The sequence below is a fragment of the Felis catus genome, chromosome A1 (genome assembly GCF_018350175.1).
Source record: "Felis catus isolate Fca126 chromosome A1, F.catus_Fca126_mat1.0, whole genome shotgun sequence".
Classification (NCBI taxonomy): Eukaryota; Metazoa; Chordata; class Mammalia; order Carnivora; family Felidae; genus Felis; species Felis catus.
This window is the reverse complement of record NC_058368.1, coordinates 20,074,519-20,100,737: the sequence shown is the minus strand read 5'-3', so window position 1 is coordinate 20,100,737 and position 26,219 is coordinate 20,074,519. Positions and strand designations below refer to the sequence as shown.

The following is a 26,219-nucleotide window of genomic DNA, read 5'->3' as shown; positions in this document are numbered from 1 at the left end:
TCAAACTCTCAACATTTCTTACGTGAATCACAGCAATAGCCCTCTAGATAACCTGCTTTCTTTCCAACTCATCTCCTAATATTGCTGCATATGACAACCACCAGATTAAATTTCCTACAGCATTACTCTGTTAAAAACATCTTCACTTATTCTGTGAACCCCAATGAGAAAAGCTCAAATTCCTTAACCATGCATTTAAAGTCGTGAATACTTTGGTTTATTTAATAGTATTCTCAATGTCCTACATACATGGTGTGACCCACCTATACTCTGCTATTTCTCATTCCTCTAAATACACCTTGTTCTTTTTTTACTTCCATACTTTTTCTCCATATTGTTTCCTCCCCAACTGAAATCCTACCCACACTTAAAAATCCTCTAACAATTTGCAATAGGCCATTAGAGCAGTATTAATAGATTATGCTTGTGACACTAGTTTTGGATTTCCTTCTATTAGGACTTAACAAGTACTACACATATACACAATAGAATGAATAACCAACAAGGCAATATTTGACACAAACACAGTATCTGTTCTATGAAAGTTGAATGGACACCCAAAGGGAAAGTAAAATGACAAAAGAAATTAAGAGTTTATCTATAAAGGCCAGATTTTAAAACTATGACGATTCAATCAGAACAAGGAAAGGAATAAAGAAGATACTTCACTAAAATTTATAAAGCCTTAATTTCATGTATTACTTCATTAAATCCCTACTAAATAAAGGAAATATCACTTTATAGACCTGTATAGAGTAAAAGTAAAAAGTACCCTGAAGAGTTGATATAGGTTTAAAGTATAAAGGTTTCAACTTGTGCACTCTTGGTGGGAATGCAAACTGGTACAGTCACTGTAGAAAACAGTACGGAGGTTCCTCTGAAAGTGAAAACTAGAACTACCCTACAATCCAGCAATTGCACTACTAGGTATTTACCCTAAGGACACAAAAATACGGATTCGAAGGGAAACATGCACCCCAGTGCAACATCATTATCAACAACAGCCAAAATATGGAAGCAGCCCAAGTGTCCATCGATAGATGAATGGATAAAGAAGATGTGGTATATAAATACAATGGAATATTATTCAGCCATAAAAATAATGAAATCTTGCCATTTGCAACAACATGAATGGAATTAGAGAATATTATGCTAAGCAAAATAAATCAGAGGGAGACAAAATACCGTATGATTTCACTCATGTGTAACTTAAGAAACAAAACACAGAAGCAAAAGGAAAAAAATAAGAGAGACAAATCAAGAAGCACTCTCAATTACTGATGGTTACAAGGGGAGGTCGGCAGGGGATGGGTGAAATAGGTGATAGAGCACTGTGATGAGCACAGGGTGATGTATGGAGGTGCCGACTCACCATATTGCACACCTGAAACTAATATAACACTGTATGTTAACTAGAATTAAAATAAAAATAATGAAGTATAAAGGTTTCAGAAAGGGTTCAGTTTAATTCATATAGGATAACTGCATGAAACATTGTTCAAACTGCTTCATGATCTTTGAAATACAGTTCCTATCTTCTAAGGGTAATAGCAAAGAACTACTGTCATGTTCTCCCACATAGTATCCTATAAACCTTCAGATACCAGAAAAAAATGTTGATCTGAAAAAACAGTGTATTAACAACACCGAATAGATATTAATTTACATAAGGTTATCCTATCACTATAAGAACCATATAGTGAATACTGATAATTCACAATGATCATTCAAGAAGCCCCACTGTTTCTAAAAATAATTCATGTAAACAAGACTAGAAAGTCATTTCTACCTTAAACTTCTGAATGAGAACACTGAACATAACCTAAAACCATGAAAGTCTACATGAATTTCCAAGACTACGTCCTAAAAGATTACAAACAAACAACTGGAACTATTTTCTAAACTTTCATTTAAATTCTAAATTGTGTCCTAGAGACAAACCCTCACATTATATTATATTTAGAGATCAAAGAGAAACTCTTGTTCCATCTATGATTTTGCATCCAGATGCCAATCATAAAAACATAAGCATAGTATTAGATTCTAAAGAAAACAGACACCTTTTTTTCCTACTACTTCATAACAATACAGTGTACTAAATCAAGTAACAGCTTACCATAGCACTTTGAACATTGTCTAATTCCAATAAATTAGCCACACCTTTGATAGCAGTTCTTAAAACTAGCATGAAAAGCAGTTAAGCAGCACCTGGGTGGCTCAGTGGGTTAATAAGCATCTGACTACAGCTCAGGTCATGATCTCACAGTTCAGGAGTTCGAGCCCCACATCTGGTTCTGCGCTGACAGCACGGAGCCTGCTTGGGATTCTCAGTCTCCTTCTCTCTCTGCCTGCCACCCCCTCCCCCCTCCCCCCCGCCACACATGTGTTCTCTCTCTCTCTCTCAAAATGAAAAATCTTAAAAAAAAAAAAAAGAGCAGTTAAATGGTTACTATTACAAAGGCACAGTCTCTCAGGTACTTACTAGTGTTGGAGAATTCTGATCTGGCCAAAAAGATTCTGGAACGGGCCAATGACCTATAGGAACCCCAGTTTTAGGATTTGGTCTCACATATATGAGTTTGTGACAGCTATGCCAGGGCTGTGATCCAAAAGGCCTTGATATATCTGGCTGCCCATCTGTAGCAAAGAAATGAAGACAAAGAAAGCATATGTCAATAAGGAAAAAAACAAAAAAGTTAAATTATATCCACTGTTACGCTGCTTAATGAAAATGTCTGAGTTTTCTCATTTTTCTTGAATGGTTCTACTATCATGACTACTTAACATTTATATTAAAATCATGAGAGAGTAAATTCTGCAAATTCCAACTATGAGTTCAACATTTGAAAAGGAGGTCCCACAGTATCCTTTGCTTGCCGAGTCAGAATATGTAAAACCTCCTTTATGGTAAATACTTGTTTAATGAATGATAGGTTTCCCTACCAGATGATAAGGGCAAACACCCAATCTCTTCATCATCATTCTTAGCTTAGTAAATGCTAGGTAAATACTGCTAAATGAATATTTCTTTCAAATCATTTTAACTAAAGCCCATTTAACTAAAAAAATTTAATATGCAAATCCAGATACAAAGCACCTACCTTTAATCTAAACTTATTCTAGCAAAATAGCAACTGTCTTCAACAGTTCAATAAACATTTACTTGGTGCCTAACTCTAAGCCAAATATTAAAATAACTCAAAAATACATTCCATGTCTAAGAATTCAATTAAAGAAAAAGCTTATTTAAACCAGAGACAGTGACATAATTTCTATAATCTTACCATCTTCTGCTCCTTCCCTATAATCCTCCTCTGAGAGTACCCATTTTTTTTATCTTTATGACTTTTCTCTTCTCCCAGTTACCCACTGTAGTGGACAACCTCTGCCAGGTGTCATTAATGACTTTCTAATTCTTGTTCTAAACAATGCCATACTACATAGAGGGTCCCAGATATAAGCTGTCCGTTGGTTCTAGTGTAACCCCTTATGCCCTCTAGCTAATAGAAATAGTTCATGATAACAGAATATTAAAATAAAGTCAGGTGGGGCTTAACTAGAGTTAATAGAGTCCAGCTTAATGGCAAAGGCTAGTTTCTCATTTTTGTAACCACACAAACCATTTATTTGTTTCTGACCAGTTTGATCCTTACAAAATGCAGCTAAGGAAATAAACACCTAGGATTGAACACTCTTGTGAATTATGGGACACAGGAGAAGCATATATGCTGGGGAGAAGCAAAGTGGCACACTTTTTCCTAAAAACGAAATATAAGGTGGCTAATCTGCAAATAGTTAATAAGGTTTTCGACTCCTAAAAAAATTTCAGGCTATCAACAATCAATATAAAAAAGTGATGCTACTGAACCACTAGCAGTTCACCTTGACTTTCCTGTTTAATTTTCCCTCTTTACCAATAGCCATTTTGTCATCTCAACAATTTGACCATGTCCATCTTAAAGCCAAATCATGGTAATTTTTCAGTTCTAGTTCAATGATGAAATTTAGAATGTCTGTAAGAAAAGTATAATAATACCTTCTACGGGGGAAGGATCTGGTCCTGCTTTTTCAAAGTTTATTACCACCCCACTTTGCACTTTCTGTACCAAGGACTCCAGACATTGATTAAGCATTCTTGGAGAACATACAGAGTATGAACGGCCTGAGATAAAAAGAATAAAGTTAGTTGCAGAAATTTCTACCTTCAGCAAGACAGAACCATAGTGAGGTTTCTGATACTATTAACAAAAGTTCAATGGTAAAGTTTGACTTTGTTTCATGATCTTATGGAAAAATGAAGAAAACTAGTTATTTTTAATCAACCAACAATTCCATTTTATGAGAGTATGTAAACTTTTTCTTCTAAATATAGGTATACAGAAAATAGAAATTTGGTCTGAACAAACAACAATGAAAAAAATCGCATTATATACTTATATATGTAGTATATATGCATATAAGATATAACTTAAAATGCATTTATAAAATTATCTCCCAACTGTTACCAATTTATCTTTCATACACATACACAACATCTAATAACTAACCTTCAAAATCTTACTCCTGCTCAACAAAAATATTATCACTAAGATTAATGCTAAGCACGTGGCAGATAATCAATAATTATTTAATTGGTCTGATGGAAATTAGTGCATATTTTAAACATTTGCACTTTAACAAATAGATGGTAGCATGGGCTTTTCTGAATTTCATCTGGTTTGCGTAGTTGGGAATTAACCTATCTTCAATGAATTTCCCTTTTGTATATTTCAACCTATAGGATTTTTAGTACAAAGCATTTAAAATGCTAGTGGTTAAGACAAAATACTAGTGAAAAGATCTCTTAAACAAGGATTTTCAATAAATATATCTAGAGCTGTGTTATCCCATACTGTAATCATCAGCCACATATGGCTACTGAGAACTTGAAATATGACTAGTCCAAATTTAGATGTATACTAACCATAAAATATACACCTGATTTTGTTAAGTTAATAGGAAAAATGTAAACTATTTCAATAATTTTTAAATATCATTTTCATGTTGAAATATTTTTATTTATTGACTTAAAAGATATTAAAATTAATTTCACCTTTTAAGTGACCACTATAATATTTATGATTACATATGTAACTTGTATCATATTTCTCTCATAGGTGTTGATCCAAACCAATGCTGAAAACCTTCAAACATCTTACAATGTTATCTGCAATAAGCTCACTATGAAAACAGTCCTACTCTTTTTTCTGATTCCATCAATTATTTCCAAATACAGTTATATGATTATATTTGACCTATCAAATTACTCATATCAGTTTATACTTAACATGTGATTTGCGAAAGGCTACTCAGAAAAGAAAACATTAGGCAGTAGTAGGATTCAAATCCTCAGAGTCAGCTCTACTTAGAAAAACAAGTATCATATAACAAACAACTTACCTGTATGCAATAATAATAGACGTAATCATAAAAATACCTACCAATTACTGAGTGTCTACATGCCTGGCACTATTCTACTTACTTTATCATATTAATTTATTTAATCCTAACCACAACTGTATGGGTTACTTTCTTCATTTTATAAGTGAGAAAACTAAAGTACAGAGAGGTTAATTTATCCAAATTAATAACAGCAGTACAGCCAAGAGTCAAACCCTTACAGGTTATTAGAAACTTTAATCTGGGTATACTCTTTTCCCTGGAAATCATGATGTTAATTTGAAATTAGTATTTTAAAAAGAATGCCTAAATGGAACCACACTTATTTGAAAGAATTGGCAGATTAAAATATTTTTGAGTCAAACATATATAAAGCAATATATAGAAAGGCTGATCATTTTAATACACAAAGTATTTAGAAGATTATATAAAGGCTGAATATCTTATTTCATTAAATTTAAGCATATTCCTAAGAAGTCATAAAAAAAACAAAAGTTTCCAAAGTGTAATTGTAGCAATTCTCTCTGCTCTTCTAACCTGTGTCATCATCGGTTGATTAGAAAAATATGAGTAAATGAGTTATAATCTTAGTATAAAATAGAATTACAAAGATACTTTATTGAAATTAAAGAAAAAGCTAATAAACTTAAGTTTCCTGGCAAGTAATAAAATCCATTAATTCCTTTGAAAGTTAAAGAGGAAACAGGAAATTTTGGCATCTTTACAAAGTAAGCCTATATCCTATGTAATATTTCTTTTATTCTCTAGATCAAAACTCATCTCTTGTACTGTACGACCCTTTGTATTGAAGCAATAAGTTTCTAGGATCACTGCTTATGTTTGTGAGACAAGCACATACCTCACAGTCAAGAAGCTGGCTCACTTATTGTTGTGTAGAGTCCACAAAAACATCAAACTAAATAAAGTGAGTCTAAAGGCAAAAGTGAAAAAAAATATTCTCCCACAGAAGCCTACTACACCAGCATTTTAGTCAAATGGAAAAGAGATAAAAAGAATATTTCCAGTAAGTTGAGCAACAGTCCTTGTAGAGGCTAAGAAAGTTAAACTGATTTACTCTACAATCTTACACAATTTTTGTAAAATGCTTCTACCATCATCTCCATTGAGCATTTTTTGACTTGATAGCCCTGTACCGCCTCCAAGCCTGCTTCTCCCTGGTGTGCCACCTCAGTCCATGTCATAGCCATTTACCTCCAATATTCAGGTCATCCTTGATTCATTCTTCCCTCACTGACTTCATCCTTAGTTCCCCTTTGCATCAGACCACCTCTCACCACCCACAAACCCAGCACTTTAGACCAAAGTACTGTCATCTCTTAACCAGCCTCTCTGTTTCTATTCTTGCCACTTTACGCTATATTCTCATCCAACAGCTGAAGTGATCTTTCAGATAAAGAAATCAGATGTCACCTCCTATATAAAAAGCCCCCAGTGCTTCTCGTCATATTTGGAAATAAACAATATTTATTATAGCCTAAAAGGTTATTCGATATTTGTCCTTTGCCTACTGCCCTAAACCCACCTGTTTACTCTCTACTTCACATCAGCCTTCCTGCCGCTCACCAAAATACAGAGTGTGTTCCTTCCCTTACTACATCTCTCTGTATGGTTTACTCCATTATTCAGATCTTTGCTCGAATGTTAAGTAGACTTACTGTGAGGGATCATTTTACGATATATAAAATATCAAATCATTATGCTATATACCTGAAACTAATATGCTGTAGGTCAGTTCTACCTCAATAAAGATTCAGTGAACATGCTGTAACAATAATTTTAGAGAGATTAATATTTTTAAGACACAACTAAGATTGATTTAATCCCTATTAAAACAAGCGGCTTTACCTTTAAGGTTAGAGATATACAAATGTAATTTATAAAATAAATGTTGTTGGGGCACCTGGGTGGCTCAGTTGGTTGGGCAACTGACTTCAGCTCAAGTCATGATCTCACAGGCCGTGAGTTCGAGCCCCGCATCGGGCTCTGCGCTGACAGCTCGGAGCCTGGAGCCTGCTTCGGATTCTGTGTCTCCCCCTCTCTCTGCCCCTCCCCTGCTCATGCTCCATGTCTCTCTGTCTCTCAATAATAAATAAACGTTAAAAAAAAAAATCTCTTTAAAAAAATAAATAAATGTTTTATTTCTTTAAACAAGTATAATAATCTCCGAGGATAACTAATATATTAAATTGATTCAAACTAGGAGGGGTAAGCATATCTTTTAGGTTTATGGCTTAAAAAAAAAAGTCACCTCCTCAAAAGACCTTCTAAGAACACTCATTCTCTGCCTCAAGTTATTCTCTACACCCTTACCCTACATATTCTTCATAGTAAGTAGCACTCTCCAATAGTGTTTATTCATTTTATGATTTTATCTATCACACAGTCCAAAAAAGTAACCTTTGCTTATTATTGTTCCTGCTGTATTTCCAGCACCAAGAACAGTTATATAGAGTGGATACTCATTCATTAGCTGATAATAAAAGAAAATTGCTTACAATGACAATTATATAATTTTTTTAAAGTACACATAGAAAACATAACAAAATACTAATGATTTTGGCAACACAGGCACATTTCTTTCCAACTTTTCCTTAGTAAACAAGAATTATTCTACGAAGGCAAAACAAATGAACATACACTACTCTTACCATTAAGTTTAAAAATGCACAGGAATTGTTAGTAGTGATTATATACCCGGATAGTGCAATACTAGTGGGTTTAACTTTTCTGTTCTTTCTACTTTTCTAGTGCTTTATCCTCAAAACTTTCGTTAGTAAAACTTTCGTTTTAAAATAATAAAAAAGGAATACATATTATTCAGATCTATGAAAAGGTGAGTGGCATTTGAGCAGCTTCTCATTATTGCTCTAGCAAGAGCATGAAAAGAGGCAAATAAACCACTACATCAGGAGACACTGAGGATATGTATTTGGGGAAGCTTTTCCTGACCAAGGTTTCTGGGTCACTGAAAGATATTACCAAGGGTGACTTCATCTGGAGATGTTCCTTTCAAAGAAAAAGCAGAATAGCTTTAGTACATTACTGCCAAAGGCAAGGATATTAACCACTACATGATCTCTCAGGTTCACTGCAGACCCTCTCTGCTTATACCACTCACTTCATTTCACACTCTGAATATTCTTGATTCTAGAAGACCAAAGTTACAGTACATATAGTCCCATAACTTTATCCTAATTCTGAGTAAATAATATATAGTAAAAAATGTTCCAATGCAAAAGTGTTAATTACAGCTTCAAGGACTTCAATCTGTTAATTAAAAACTAGAACTAAAAAAAAAAATTATATTATCTATCTACCTATCTATGTATAGAGATATAGAGGTAGATAGATAGATAGATAGATAGAGAGATAGAGAGATGTATCAGGATTTTAGCAAGTAAGTCAGTTCAAGGCTAAAAACTAAACTTTTCTGAATACAAATGTGAATCTACCCATAGAACAATTGGGGCTGTCACTGAAAAAATATTATTCATGCACAAGGAATTGTTAGCAGTGAATTTTCACATTTCGATAGACAGGTTTTCCCTTTAAGATGTATGTATATAACTTTTTCTTTAATATAAATTAAACTGAAAGAATTATAAGAGTTCACCAGAAAGTACTTCTATAAATAAGAACATTTAATAATGTGGAAACAACTTCCTAATTATCTACTTTACATATCTGTGTAGGGTACCTGTTTTGTCTGTGAATTTTGCAGATTTCCAAACTCCCCACAGAATTGAAGAAAGGTACCTAAAATGTTAATTAAATCTCATATTTTCCTTTAAACTGATACAGCTGGCTATGACTGTGTCTGGAGACTAATAATGTCACAGGCCTCTGACACAGGTGAAATAGTGGTATGCCAGACCTGGACATTTTAGTATCAAATTCCTTAGGTGAGAACTAAAATGCTCCATGAAAGCAAGAATACCGTTGCCTGTCATACTCACTACTGAAGTCTGAAAGCATAAGATAGTGTTTCATACACAGTAGACACTCAATACCTATCGGTATGAATTTAACCCACCTGCTGACCAATTCCACATTACAGAAGTTGTGAGTCTGTTACATATTTTCTTTCAAGAGTATCATTACTGTTCACTTAACACAGGGACCAGATGGGTAAGACCTCGCTACCTGGTCCTCTAACCTGCTATCCAGCTTTCTCTTTGCCTCTAGGGAAAACAGCACTTAACCAGGCATTGATCATTATATGGTTGATGAGATGATTCTCAAAATTCTCTGCATTTTTCACAGAAAATAATTCTGCCACACTTGTAAATACTGGTAATCTTTATAGAGAAGAAAAAAAGTTTAACAACTTCAAATACCAGCACTTTCTATATGGGTAGAGAAAAAGACCACTCATTTCAGATCCAACAGTATTAAACCCCATTCAAATCAGATCGCAGACATTCATCAATGGATTTTTAAAACCATGTAGGTCTACTAATTCCTACCATTAGCGTGTTGAACGACAACATGGAGTTTTTGAAATGTGCATTTTAAAACATTCAAACTCTGCCTTAACTCACTGGATTACTGCCAGGAGAAAAACTTACCGCCTGTCACTTCACACATTGGTGTGATCGCAGAGTCATCTAAAGGCACACCTGTCAACTGTTCTGATTCTACTGACATGGTGCCAGGCAACCGCAACACTAGTGCAAAGAGTCTCTGATCCCAACGAAAAGGTTCCTTGGTCAATTCACTTCCAGGCAAAGGAGAATTAAGAGGTAAATGAAGCTGAAAATAAGGGGGGAAAAAGGTAAGATTTCCACATGATGTTTTTCTCAAAAGGCCACATTAATTACACGTATATTAAAACTATGTATCACGAGTCTCCTATCACTCAAAAAACAAGCTCAAGAACAAAAGCTTATACAGATACAGCTAAAATAAGCACATGAGACATAGTTACTTCATTCTCCTAAGTTTTTACTCTAAAGACCTCGATTGAAAAAAATCTGTTACTGTAATGCTTTCCAGATTTCCATTCAACTGACCACCAAGTGCTGGACTGCTTCCAAATAAATCATTTCATTTAATCATTAAAACAAGCCTATCACAAGTATCTTATTATTCCTGTTTTCTAGATTAAAACAATGTCTTGCAGAGAGTAAGTGATTTGGCCACCTGGGTCCAAGTCACTGCTTTTTCTATTACACCACAGCAGCCTCAAACATCTCCAGTTAATAATTTTAATTATGCTCTATTTGTGACAAAACATACATTCGCCAAAGCACCTGCATAAAAGTAAATTTTGTCACTCTAATTACATGTTAAATGTATTAAAGATAATGATTCTTCCCACATCTGAGTAAAAGTAGAGGGTTTTTATTTCTCCATGTGTTTTTTAATAGATGTGTTTTCCCAACCCCATCAGACCTGCTAAAATAGAATCTAGGATTCTTCAGAATCTTCAAAAGCTTTGAAGTAATTCTAATGGGCACCTCTGCACCAAAAGAGTAATAGAGTACCAAGAGAATCCACACATTAATCTTAGAGTAACCAAATGGGGACAACCAGACAGAATATGTATCAAGAAGTCACCCAATAGCAAGTGCGTAACACTGAAAGGAAAGAAAAGGGGAAAGGGAAAACTAGGCTGAACCTAATCAAGCCTTTCATTCTAAATACCAGTTTACAGGGACTACTGGGGAGAGGGGATCAAGTTAAATACCACCCCAAGAAGCAAGAAGTCAAAGCCATTAAGTGGGACAACCTACAGGGCAGAGGAGGACCTGATTTCTCCAATAAATCAATGGCCTGAAAACGCAAAGAGTGGGGAGTGGGGAGAGCTGGTGGAATATTATAGATAAAATGAAGCAATCAAAAGCAAAGATTTCGAGACAATTGGGGAAATTTGGAATAATATTACTGGAATTATTAATTTTTTAAGTGTGAAAATGACATGGTGCTTAGGGAAAAAAATCTTTATTACTTATATAATTTATAGAAAAATAAAGCCTGGGATCAGCATACTCAGGATTTATTTAGAGTTTTCTCTAAAATACAGAAAACACTTAATTTTTTAATTTTTTCTTAATGTTTTATTTTTGACAGAGAGACACTACGAGCAGGGGAGGGGCAGAGAGAGAGGGAGACACAAAATCCAAAGAAGGCTCCGGGCTCTGACCCATCAGCACAGAACCTGAGCGGGACTCAAACTCCCAAACCACGAGATCATGACCTGAGCCAAAGTTGGACATTTAACCGACTGAGCCACCCAGGGGCCCCCAGAAAACACTTTAAATCAACACCTCTAAATTAACTGCCAAAGTTTATACTGCTTTGGTCATACAGCGAACTTAATTGTATTGTTTACAGCCTTTCTTATTTCTTAACAAAGAAGATTTCTAATCTTGATAAATTAGGAATTTAAGTCATTCTACACTGACTTAAGACTCAAGTTTCTTCATGAGTTACATTAAACCATTACAAAAAAAAAAAATCAGATTCTATTCTAGGAAGAGAATTCCTAGTGAAGCCCTGCTAAACTGGCACCTCTCTCCGAAAGGTTCATGCCAAGAGAATATGCTGCAGGATCGAAATCAGCCAAGGTTTTGTGACCATGGCCAGGAGTCATGAGCTTCTCCTCTGGCACTGATCCTACTTAAAGCAGAAGTCAGTGGCAGTAAGGAATGTTGAAGAAATCTGGGCCAGGATGTTCTGTGATGAAGGTTCCCTAACCTCAAAGGCTCCGTGACTCTCGGAAAACAGTTCAGGAACTCCAAGCCCTTGCTAATATTACCACGCTGCCAAGAAGACAAAAAGGAAAAGCCTATTTCTATCAGCTCCTTTACTCCAGACCAGTTACCTCTGTACCTGGGAAGCACAACGATTTGGTGCTTGGTCATTTTCTCTCTAAGATCACAAAAACATCAAAGCACAAGTGGCACTGGAGGAAGAGGGTTTTGAACTGTTAACAGAATTACTCTGGATGTCATGAATACATGGAATTGTCTCAAGAATCCAGTGGATAACAGCACTGCACAGACCTCATATATAAGCAGCAGACAGTACACCGACAGACCACAAACTATATACACATACACACGAAACTCATCAGGTAATAATCTCTCTCCCTCTCTTCCTGCCCCTCCACACACACACACACACACACACACACACACACACACACATCAGATAATGATAAGCATCTACAAGGGAGACAATACACAACGAAATAACTGGCCTTTGTAGAATGCCAGAGCTGGAATTTATTTCAAATACATAAATCAAACAACTAAAAATGGTCATAACCATATTTTATACATAGTTATATTAATTTTATAAACTTGTCAAATTTTTATTCATTTTTCTAATTATCATTTCCCCTTCCCCATATCACAACTACCCTTTCTCATCAACAAAGAAGAGGGATAAAAAAGCCCATATAGCTGAAATGTGCTAGTAAAACTGGAAGGAGCAATGGCAGGCAAACAGGGACAGGACAAAGGGCCTGAAGGAAAAATATTCTTAGGAAGGTTGAATTACTACTCCAAAGCTAAAGTCTACAGCTGAAATTCTAGCAATGTGTTAAAATCACAAATGGAGGTCTCGCTCAATATATGGACTTTGAGAATCAAGGCAAATTGCACATAAATCAAGAAAAATGTTAAAATTAACCATAAAAAATGTACAAAATTATGAACAGGTTATTTCCCAACAGTGAAAAATGGGGGGGGGGGGAGGGGAACCCTGAGAAAATCCATATGGCCACATAATACAAATTACAATACTGAGGAGATACCATTTCACACCCATCGTATTAGCAAAATTTTAAAGGTTGACAAAAGTGATGACAAGTATATATAGCAATGGGAACTTTCCATCACTCCTACATACAATCATTTTGGAAAATAATTTGATAATATCTGGTAAGCTAAAGTTGAGCGTACACTAGGACCCACTAATGCCACTTCTAGTTATACGTCTTAGAGAAACTCTCATATATTTTTACAAGAAGCCATGTAAAAGAATACTGTCTACAACATTATTTGAAACAGGAAAACAGGAAACCTAGAAGTCCAGTAAAGGAATCAATAAATAAACTGTGGTCTGTTTATAAACCAGAGTTGAAATGAATAAATGAGACCTCTAAGATCCAATATGAATAAATCTCAAAACAATATTTTTTAATATAAAATACATACAATTCATGCATGCATACGTAAAATAACATAAATCATGTATGGACAGCTTGATATATTTTCACAAGTTGAATGTCCTTGTGTAATTAGCATTTACATCAAGAAACAGAACCTTACTAATTTATGCCCCCTCCAGTCATTATCCCTCTCTAATTGATCAGTTTTTCTTGATTTTGAACTTTATATAAATGGAATTATAGAATATGGTCTCTCTGGTTTATAGCTCCTTCCATTCAATATTATGGGGGTGAGATTCATACTGCTGCATATAAGTGTAGATCATTCATTCCCACTGCCATATAGTGTGTGAGTCTGAGAGAGAGACAGAAGGAAAGAGGGATAGAGAGAGAATATGTACTGGAATTTATCTACTTTTTTGTTGATAAGCACTTAGGTTGTTTCTAGTTTGGGTATATTATAAACAGTACAACTATGAAATTAAAGCATGTATTTATGAAAAACATTAAGTATGCATTTCTGTTGGTATATACCTAGGAGCAAAGGTGCTCTTTTGTGAAGTGCCTGTTAATGTCTTCTGTCTACTTTTTAAAAATTGAGTTACCTGCCTTTTTTTATTGATTTGAAAAATTATTAATATATTCTGAATGAGTCCCTTGTTAGATATACATATTGTAAAGATCTTCTCCCACTTTGTGACCTCTTTTACTATTCTAGTGGTAGCTTTTTATAAATTTATTATAAGATCTTATTTTTATTAAGTTATATCTTAATATCTTATTTTTCTTCCATAGTTAGTACTTGTTGTGCCCTCAAAGATCATGAAAATGTTCTTCTATTTCCTAAAAGCTTTATTATTTTACCACTTACATTGAAACCTGAAATACACCTGGAATTGAGTTTGTTATATAAGGTAGAAATGAAGGTGGATTTTTTTTTTCTCACATGGATATCCAAATGACATGCTATTGAAAAGAACATCTTTTCTCTGCTGTTCCAAAATACCATCTTGTTCTTACATTGGGCGACACTACAAGTGTGAGTCTATTTGTGAATCAAAACAGTATCAGATGAAAAGAAAGCAAGATGCAAAATGGCATACATAGAAAAGCATTTGTATGCACTGTTAAACAAGTACTTGGCCTTTTTTACATATGTTTAACATGTGCATGTAGCAAAAGAAATAAAAATGAACTAAAAAGCTACAGACAAAATTCATGATGGGGTGGGGATGAGGAAGAGGGAAGAAAGTTAACACTGAGTACAATGTTCTTTCATTCACTAAATTTTTAAAATTGTTTTAAGATTTTATTTTGAGAGAGAACACATCATTATTGAATCATAATCAATAATAATTATTGAAACCATAATCTACATTTTTAAAAATCAAGTGTTGACATTATCAACAATAGCCAAACTATGGAAAGAGCCCAAGTGTCATCGAGTGATGAATGGATAAGGAAGATGTGTTATATCTATACAATGGAATATTACTCAGCCATCAAAAAGAATGAAATCTTGCCATTTGCAATGATGTGGATGGAGCTAGAGTGTATGATGGTAAACAATATTAGTCAGTCAGAAAAAGTCAAATACCATATGATTTCACTCATATGTGGAGTTTAAGAAACAAAACAGATGAACATATAAGAGGGGTGAGAGAGAGAGAAACCATAAGCTCACAATGATAGAAAACAAACTGAGGGTTGATAGAGGGGGTGGTTGGGGGATGGGTGAGATAAGTATTAAGGAGGCCACTTGTAATGAGCACTGGGTGTTGTAAGTGATGAATCACTGAATTCTCCTGAAACCAATATTGCACTGTATGCTAACTAACTAGAATTTAAATTAAGAATTGAATAAGTAGTCCCATTATCACAGAATAGGAAAAAAATAAAAATCAAGTGTTGGAATATCCATATTTAAAAAAACTAATTTATTAAATGAAAAAAAACTTTAATTATGAAAATAAGTACTTTTAGAAAAAAATTTTGAACCATCCATTTAAAAATCTAGTGATTTTAAGCCACTAATCAGTATATCCTATAAACAATTTATATTGTTTTTATAAAGCGTCCTATGCTTTTCCCCTAGTTACTCTTTTATCCAATGGAGAGAGACAGCAATATACTCTCTCCCTTTTGCTGTTCTCTCCCAATTCTCAAATACATGAGAATAACAATAAAAATACACAATAATTAATAGCTAGCATATTGAGCACTTACTATGTGCCAAACACCATTCTATGGGCTTTTCATATAATATTTATAACAAAACAACACGGTAGGTACTATTACTATCCCTGCTGTAGAGATAAGTTGTAATATAAAATTCCATGTCAAGAGAAATCAGCTTGGAGAATACATACTATTTTCAAATAATCCCTGCTGTATAATCAAGTTGAGAGCATCTAAGGACTGCAAGTTTTAAGAATTGGATAAATCGGGGCGCTTGGGTGGCGCAGTCGGTTAAGCGTCCGACTTCAGCTCAGGTCACGATCTCGCAGTCCGTGAGTTCGAGCCCCGCGTCGGGCTCTGGGCTGATGGCTCAGAGCCTGGAGCCTGTTTCCGGTTCTGTGTCTCCCTCTCTCTCTGCCCCCCCCCCCCCCCCGTTCATGCTCTGTCTCTCTCCCCAAAAAATAAATAAACGTTGGAAAAAAAAAATTAAAAAAAAGAATTGGATAAATCATGCTCAATTTAACAATACAAAAATTTTTCCATAATCATGGTATTGGTCTTTATTAGGGTCTTCATAAAATTATACTTGGCAAATTTCAGTCTAATGGACTAACAAAGAAAATTATTGTTTATACTAACAAAGTTTTATTTTTACTTGTATACAATTGAGGTTTTCTATATTATTTTAAATGATTCATTTCACTGATACCACCATTACAGACATTTTTGTAATTATCTTGGTAGCTGACAGAAAACAGAACTCCAACTTAAATTTAGGAAGACTGCTCTATTTTCCCTCTTTCCTTTGGACATCTATCTTCCTGCCTTGCCTGCCTTTTCACCTCTGAATCTTTCCTGAACTTATTTAAAAAGAACAAAATTTATTTCTCCATAGATATAAAAAGTCAAGGGCAGGGGCACCTGGGTGGCTCAGTCGGCTAGGCATCCAATTCTTGACTTCAGCTCAGGTCATGATCTCACAGTTCGTGAGTTCAAGTCCCATGTCGGGCTCTGTGCTGACTGTGAGGAGCCTGCTTGAGGTTCCCTCTCTCTCCACCCCTTCCCCTCAAATAAGTAAACTCACCAAAAAAAAAGTTAAAAAAATAAAAGTAAAAGGCAGATTAGGTAGGTGATAGTTCATCATTAGTCCTGCTCAAACTTCGTTATAAAAGTACAATTTTTCCTTTATTCAATTGTTTTGTGTTTGATCACAGTTCAGACTGTAATTATTTGTGACTGTGCTAAGAATGGACTAAGGCTTAACTTCGCACTGAGCACCTACTAAAGCATGGCACTGTGTCAAGATTTAATAAGAACTATACCAAAGCCAAATAATATTTGAGACATTTTAGCTGGCTCACCTTAAGAAAAACTACTATAAAACCTCAGATAACCAGAATTCTTACACATTACTACTTATTCTTTAAACGTGCAGAATGTAAAAAATAAAAGTTAACAAAGTTAACAAACAGTTAAAGAAGATAAAACATTTATTGTTAAAACATCTTTGGGGCGCCTGGGTGGCTCAGTCAGTTGGGCGGCCGACTTCGGCTCAGGTCACGATCTCGCGGTCCGTGAGTTCGAGCCCCGCGTCGGGCTCTGGGCTGATGGCTCAGAGCCTGGAGCCTGCTTCCGATTCTGTGTCTCCCTCTCTCTCTGCCCCTCCCCCATTCATGCTCTGTCTCTCTGTCTCAAAAATGAATAAAACGTTAAAAAAAAAAATTAAAAAAAAAAAATCTTTAATTCAGGAATCAAGCAGATCTTCCCGGCACACAGCCTAACTGGCTCCTGGATGAGGACCACACCAGAGCCGACGATGAGAGCCAAGACTGACGAATCTGTACCAACACTTAGGTGGTTTCCCCTTGCACTTACTTAGATATTCTGCCGCCTGGTCCTGTTACTGAAGTAATTCAAATAATATGTCCTTTAATAATACTTCCCACCTTATGTTTTAATAACCTATTTACCAATCTCACCAGTTTGAGAGAGGGCAGGGTCAGGGATCTTATTCTTTTCTGTGTCCCCCACCCCCCATCATAGTACTTGTCCAATGAAATCAATGAGGTCCTACAGCCTAAGGAAAAGCACAAGAATAAGGGGGGGGGGGGGGCAGAGTGAGGGCAGCAATGAGAACCCGAGCACCTCCGAGTCCTGCCAATAGGAAGACCTGTACTCCCCCCACTGCAACGCACTTATGGATAGAGATGAAGACACACAACACAGACTCTATGGTAATGTTTGTGGCGGGTCACAGAGCCAAGGAGTCTCACCTCCAAGGCTGGAAAGATGATTCTCTTGCCATGTATGTACTTAATCTCTATGACCCTTGTATGTGCTCAACACAGAAAGGACACAAAGACATGAGCTGCAAAACCTGTGTGGCACCTACAGCAGGGGATGGAGAAACAACCATTCCATACGTTGAAGACATAAGAAGTACTCCACCTAACTTAGTGTACAATACTCATAATGAGAATTTACATATGGACATACTTCACTGAGGCCTACACAGAATATAACCACCAAATTCTTGCCTTATTCAGAAATACGAAGACTGTGACCATGTATCATTTCTTGCAAAATTTTTTGATCTCACACTCCAAGAGTAAAGTACAAGGGACAGAAACTGAAGATTTTAAGAAAGCCTTTAAGAACGAGTAAGGTTTTAATATGGGGGAGACAGGAACAACATTCAGGGAAAGTGAGCACGTGGGGAAAGAAACCAGAAGCATTCAGGAAATTAGAGCCGATTTTGGGTCAAGTTTAGAGGAAATATAAAGGAATGCAAAGAACTTTTTCTTCAACTGCTAGTCATTCCCTAGTCTCTTCAGTCCACTAAAACAATTCTCACACTAAGTCACCCATGATCTTTTTCTTTTCTTTTTTTTTTTTTTTTTTTGGTCATTGTGGTAAATGACAAGTGTGGAAAGCGTGCCAGTCCTAAGTCTTAACAGGCCTCACAGTTTCGCTATCACCCTCTCGGGAGCCAGCCACCACATGAAGAAGCTTGAACTAGACCACTGACTAATGAGACATCACGTGGAGATAGAAGCCACAGGGACAAGCAGCAAAGTGCCCAGGCAACAGCGAGAACCAAGGCCCCAGACTTAGGAAAACACCATCTTCAGTGTTCCAGCCCCAGTTATGCACCCAGCTGAATGAAGTCAACCCACAGGATCTTGAGAATAATAAACTGTTGTTTCAAGCCTCTAAAATGTATGATGATTTGTTACACAGAAATAGATAATGGTGCCATTAAATCTAGTGGAGAGTTTTCACATTTAGCTTCCCCCCACCAGCATTCAAAAAACTATTTACAACTCTTTAGAAAGACACTCTTCCTTTCCCTTTCACTCTAGAATATTCTCCTGGTTTTCCTCCTCTGGCTGTTCTTCCGTCTTCCTCCCTCACCCACAACCCAGACTAAACCTCCAATACCATTAAATGCAACAGATCCTCAAGGCTTAGTTTTAAGCCTTGGCCAATTTATACTCTAAACCTTCAACCCACCTACCCACAGCTTCGTTTACTATCTATACTCTGATAATATTAAACATTTTCAGATGCCCAGCCTAGATCTTTCTTCTGAGCACCAAATATTCTGTCTACTTAACCACCTTCCCCTTGAATGGGTCAAAGGTACCTTAAACTCAACATGTTCAAAACTGAACTCGTGATTTTCTTCCACCCAAAATGATACTCTTTCAACATTTCCTAGCTCAATGAATGGTACCATAATCTCTCCAATATTGCAAGGAGTCAATTCCCTCTTCCTTACATCTTCAAATGTACTATGTGTAAGCAAATTTGGTTGATTTAGCCTTCTAACTACTTCTGAAAATGACTGCTTCTTTCTATCTCTTCCACCATCACCAAGTTCCTTGGCTAAGCTATTGGCAGAACTGATGCAACAAAGCCTAAATGGTCTTCCAACATCCATTTGTCTTCCTCTCCTCCACCGAGTACCTCCAAATAAAACCCTTGGATGGCCTCCTATTGCTTTTATACTGTAATAACATTACTTGCCATTGCTTCAAAGCCCCTTATGTGGTCAAACCCAAGCTTCTTTTCCATTTTATACAATGATCCCTTTTCTTTAACGCTCTAAGTCACATTAGTCTTTTCTAGCCTTGTTCTCAAAACATATTCCCTTTGGGAAAAGAGTCTTTGTACAGTCCCCCCACCTGATATGATCACCTTTCTCACTTTTTGCGTAGTAAATCTTACTCACCTCTTCAGATCTTAACTTTCCATGACCTCCTTGACTAGAACTAGTGTGCCCTTATTGTAAGCTCTTATGGCACATTTTTCTCTTTTTGCAGGATATATTCTTGCAATTTTACTTTTATCTGTACGATATTTTTATTAATGTTTGTCTTCTCAACTAGACCAATGGGGGGTCGGGGGGAAGGGCAGAGCTCCTGCTTGTTTTTTACTCATCATGTGATCCTCAGAACCTAGCACAGTGTCTGGTTCATAGAAGAAACTCAATAAATATGGCTGAATGAATAAATGATGTATGGATAAGTAAGGCGACTGGCTAAACTGTGAAGGGTCCTAATCTAGTAGACGATAGAAAGCAATAAAACATTTTGAACAATAGAATAATGCACTCAAGTGGTGTGCTTTAGAATAATTACTGCCATGGTATGACAGATTGAAAAAAATAAAAAATTAGGAAGCTAATGTAATAGTTTAAGAAAAGCCCCAGGGTGACTGATGGCAAAAGGAATAGGAACGAGAGGAAGAAACAAGTTAATGAAAGCAAAAAAAAAGCAAGAGACTGATATAAAAAACAATTATAGATGAAAAAATATACAATATGTTATGTCCTAAGGCCATGACACTTTCTCTACCTCTGCTATTAAAGTGATGATTTAACATGCTCAAAATGACCAGAGTACTTAATATATAAAGCATAATTTTGTCAAACTACAAAACTAAATTTCAAATACACACACAACCAGAAAAGAATATTTCTCTTAAAAGATGTACAATAACATAAAACTACTCAAAATTGTTAAAGACTGTCTCAAATTATAAAGAATTCAACATTAAAACTATAATCAATTATAAAGTATTAGGTCAGAAGTTTAATTTAAAAGCATGTTGGTAAAGAAACTTTAAAAAAAGGTAAAGGCTTTCTGAATCATTATGAGGGTCATTATTTTCTAGGTAACTGAGAACACCTAATACTTCAAGTATGAAAACTTTTCAAAAAACTTCCTACACTAAGTTATGTATATCCTTATCTTCTGGAAACAGACTGTACCCCCTAAAAATAATAAACTTTTCAAGAAGCAGAAAAAAAAAAATTTAAAGACATCTTGTTCATAGCAAATACTGCCCCAAGTCACACAGGAAGTTAACAGCCTGACAATTCATCACTTGCTAAACTCTGTACCAGATTTTCAATTAAATCTCCTGCTTAAATCATCTCATTCAGTCCTCCAACACACCTATTACTTATAACTTATGATTCTAAGGCCTATCATCAATTTAACATATTTCTTTGGTTCCGCAAAAGTTAACATTAAATGTGTATAAAAATTTCCCCCAACAACAGCACACAATTATCTATACAGCTCCATGACCCTTTCTTCTTCCAATACCACTAAGTTTGAGTTTCAGGATCATATAGTTTGAGTCTGTGTCTTCTCCATACTGGGTCTAGAGGTTCTTCTGAATCCCGTTTGGCTTTTAGAAATTAAGCAGAACATCAGTCATTTCTTATAGCCTGTTTAGCACCTTCAGTTCAACCTTTAGTTTAACCTTTAGTTGAAGAGTATAATTCAAAGACTACCAGTGTTTCATCTGCATTTCCCTTTGATTATTATCTCCATTTCAATTATAAGTTACGAGATGATACAATGCCTCTCTTTAAAAAGTTGACTTTGGCCAAATGTTTGATTTCTCAGTAACAGTTCTTCATAATCAGGGAAAGTTTTACTTTCAGAAGTCTGCAATTCTAACTGCCTTTCTTTGCCTCACCTATTTATTGCATGCCTATTCCATGTACCATGTTTTTTCTCACTTCAGTGTTAATTCACCATATGGCAATAAGTTCTCTAAAAATTTTTAAGCAAGAATTAGGAAGCCAAATTTCTGTTAAACTTCTGTGAAACTTCTCATTAAAAATACATAACAATCAGACGTAATATATGAACTGTGTTTGGATTCTGATTCAAATAACTGTCAACATTTGTGAGACAATTAGGGAAACTGGGATACAGACTAGATATTAGACTCTATTATTGATTGGACCCCTTATAATTTTTGGTAAGCTATAAATTAATTAAAAGTAATTTAACTTAATTATTTAAAACTTAAAATTAAATTTAAGGGCCCCTGGATGGCTCAGTGGGTAGAGCCATGTGACTCTTGATCTTAGGGCCAGGAGTTCAAGCCCCACATTGGGCTAGAGTTTACTTTAAAAAAAAAAAAAAAAGATTAAATTTAAATTTAACAAAATGTCAGAATATATTTAAGTTTCATTTGGAGTACGGAACATTGCTTATGTATACAGACAGATACATTTTGCTGTCCTTAGATGTTAAAAGAGACATACAGAAGTTTTTATGAATGAAATGATAGTGTTTGGAATTTGCTTTAAAATATTCCCACCAAAAATGTGTATGGGGGGCGGGTAGGAGCAGAACAGATAAAAACAAGACCAACAAAATGTGTGTAACAATTGAAGCTGGGTAAGGGTTCTTGATGTTTATTATTTTATTTTCCTTATTTGTATATATGTTTGAAAGCTCCACAGTAAAAGTTTTTAAAAAACTGGACATATGTGAATAAACACAATTAAAAATGCAAGTAATTGGAGCACCTGGGTGGCTCAGTCAGTTAAGCATTTGACTTCAGCTCAGGTCATGATCTCACGGTTTGTGAGTTTGAGCCCCACATCGGGCTCTCTGCAGTCAGTGCGAACCTGCTTTGGATCCTCTGTCTGCCTCTCTCTCTCTGCCCCTCCTCTGCGTTCTCTCTCTCTCTCTCAAAAATAAATAAACATTTAAAAATTTAATTTTTTAATGCAAATTAAGACTTTGTGAAAAGAAAATGAGAATGGGAAGGAAATCTTACCTTCCTTTAGTAGCCCTTCTGTAAATATATTAGCCAAATGTTCATGTTAAACTGAAACATTTTAACTCTTTTAAGTAGAATATAAAAAATTCACCTAGGTGCTGACAGCTCAGAGCCTGGAGCCTGCTTCAGATTCTGTACCTCCTTCTCTCTCTGCCCCTCCCCCACTCATACTCTGTCTCTCTCAAAAATAAACATTAAAAAAAATTTTTTTTTTTAAATTTCACGTGACATGAGGTGCTAGCAAAGCAAATAAGCAAACAGTTCAGCCTGAATGAGACCTCAATGACCCACACCTATGCCTAAAACATGCACTGACGTAGGCATGACCAGATACGAGTCCATCACTTGTTACCTCCCTGCTGAAAAAGCCAACACATTTCTCCTGATTTCAGAAAAGCTGAAGAGGGTAGGGAATGGGTAGACAATGTTTCTTAGAATCAAAGAAATATGGAATTATCATTTGGAGGTGGGAGGAGGGTAAGGAAACCCTGATACAAAGAGATGCATACATGTGTCCAAGGTACTGCAGGTTTAGGAAAAAACAAGATTTAAACCCACCATCTCCCATTTTGCTATATCTTTGTTATTTATTGGATTCCCATCCAATGTTTACACTGTGCCATATACTGTCACCTTACTAAAATCTGTTTTTCTGTCTGACTTTATAGCAAATAATTCAGAATGCTGCTTTCTGGGTTCCTGTGTTTGCTTACTTACATCACAACTTTTGTGTATCAGCTTTCTAATCTTTACAATATATAACAAGGTTACGCTCAGACACATATATACATACACATAAACAATGTTGGTTTACAGCAAAAATTAATAACTCACGGGGCCCCTGGGTGGCTCAGTCTTGGGCGTCTTCGGCTCAGCTCATGATCTCATGGTTTGTGAGTTCCAGCCCCCCATCGGGGCTGACAACTCAGAGCCTGGAGCCTGCTTCGGGTTCTGTGTCTCATTCTCTCTCTGCCCCTCCCCCACTTGTGCTCTGTCTCCGTCTCTCAAAAATAAATAAATGTAAAGAAAAAAAAATTTTTTTAGGGGCACCCAGGTGGCTCAGTCGGTTAAGCGTTCAACTTCGGCTCAGGTCATGATCTCATGGGTCATGAGTTAGAGCCCCGCGTCAGGCTCTGTGCTGGCAGTTCAGAACTTGGAGCCTGCTTCAGATTCTGTGTCCCTCTCTGTCTGCCCCTCTCCCAACTTGTGTTCTGTCCCTCTCTCTCTCTCTCTCTCTCTCTCTCTCAAAAATAAATAAACATTAAAAAATTTTAAAAATATATTTTTTTAATAATCCACTATAAAATTTAAAGTCATATGATGATCTGAACATATGCATTAAAAACAGACAAAATTCAATACCCATTCATGATTAAAAAATAATAATAACTCAGCAAACTGGGAACAAAAGAGAACTTCCACAATCTGATAAAAGGAACATACCAAAAACCTACAGTTAACATCACACTTACATGGTAAAAGGTTTCACTCCCCACCCCATCTCCCAAGATAAGGAACAAGGCAAAGATGTCCATCCTCACTGCTTCTACCAGCACATTTAGGCAAGAAAAGGAAATAAAAAGCAATCAGATATGGAAAAAGTAAAGTAAAACTGTCCATATTCACAAACAACATGATTCTGTATGCTAAAAAATCTAGAAAAAGCTACTACATGGTATGTGAATTTAGGAAAGTCAGAAATTACAAGGTCAAAATACAAAAATCAACTGCATTTCTATGTGCTAGCAACAATCAGAAATTAAAAGCAAAAAGACCAATTAACAATAGCATCAAAATATATAAAAATTACATATATGTAAACTATATATATGAAAAGTACAAACACTGCCAAGAAAAATTAGCCTTAAAAATTCTGAGAGATATACCATCTCCATGGATTAGAATAACTAATAATGTGGGGCACCTGGGTGGCGCAGTCGGTTAAGCGTCCGACTTCAGCCAGGTCACGATCTCCCGGGGTCCGGGAGTTCGAGCCCCGCGTCGGGCTCTGGGCGGATGGCTCGGAGCCTGGAACCTGTTTCCGATTCTGTGTCTCCCTCTCTCTCTGCCCCTCCCCCATTCATGCTCTGTCTCTGTCCCAAAAATAAATAAAAACGTTGAAAAAAAAATTTAAGAATAACTAATAATGTAAGGTGTCGACTTTTTCCAAAGTAACTTTACAGATTCAGTGTAATTCCAATCAAAACTACAGCAGGTGGGGCAGCTGGCTGGCTCAGTCAGTAGTCAAGCATGGGACTCTTGATTTGGGGATCATTAAGTTAAAGCCCTCTGGTGGGCATACAGCTTACTTAAAAAACAACTGTGGTAGGCTTTCTTGTAAAAATTATCAAGCTACTTCTAAAATGATATGGAAATTCAAAACACCTGGAATACACAGAACAATTTTGGGGGAAAAAAAAAGCTGGAGACTTTAACTGACCTGTAGACTTATAAAACCAATAGACTAGACAGTGGTGTACTGGCAAGAGACAGACACAAAAATCAAAATAGAATAGAAAGCTCAGAAACAGACACAAGTGGCCAACTGATTTTCAACAAAGATGCCACAACAATGCAATGGGGAAAGGATTATCCTTTTAACGAATGGTACTGACACAATTAGCTAATGATGTGTCAAACAATGAAATCTCAATACTCTCCTCCCATGAGACATAAAAATTCTAAATGAATCATGACTCTGAAAGTAAGAGCTTACACCATAAAACTCCTTGAAGAAAATATAGGGAAAAATCTTAGTAACACTGGGCTAGACAAAAATTCCTGTAACAGGATACAGAAAGCACAAACTATAAAAGAAAAAATTAATTTAAAACATTTGCTCTTCAAAAGACACTGTAAAAGGCAAGACATAGATTAATAGGAAATATTTGAAAAACATGTATCCAATAAAGGACATGTATCGAGAATATGTAAAAGATTCTTAAAATTCAGTACTAACAACACAATCCAATAAAAAATGGGCAAAGGTTATGAACACTCACTTCACCAAAGAAGATATACAGATGACATATAAATATACAAGAAGATGTTCAACACCATTAGTCCTGAGGGAATGCAAACTAAAACGAAAATGAAATTCCACTACACACCCGCTATGTTGTCTAAAATTTAAAAGACTGAAAAAATTCAAGTGTTGGAAGGATGGAGAGCAACTAGAACTCCCGTATATTCCCGGCAGGAATGCAAAAGTAGTACAGCCGCCCCAGTGAACAGTTTGGCAGTTTCTTATAAAGCTCCATATACACTTAGCATTATCACCCACCAGCTATACTCCTATGTATATGCCTAAGAGAAGTGAAAACTTATGTCCACAGAAGGACCTATATGCCAAGTACGCAGTGGCTTT

The 26,219-nt window shown here is 35.9% G+C and overlaps 1 protein-coding gene across 2 annotated transcripts in view; it reads right to left on the bottom strand.

The window, feature by feature from the left end:
- Positions 1–26,219, bottom strand: part of INTS6 (integrator complex subunit 6) — a 91,271-nt gene that overhangs the window by 23,954 nt on the left and 41,098 nt on the right. For both annotated transcript variants that reach the window (XM_023251226.2, XM_045052557.1), the window contains 3 exons: positions 10,029–10,212; positions 4,037–4,162; positions 2,483–2,637 (listed from right to left, as the gene is read on the bottom strand). In XM_023251226.2, coding sequence (XP_023106994.1) covers positions 2,483–2,637; positions 4,037–4,162; positions 10,029–10,212 — 465 coding nt within the window. The remainder of the gene's footprint in view (positions 1–2,482; positions 2,638–4,036; positions 4,163–10,028; positions 10,213–26,219) is intronic.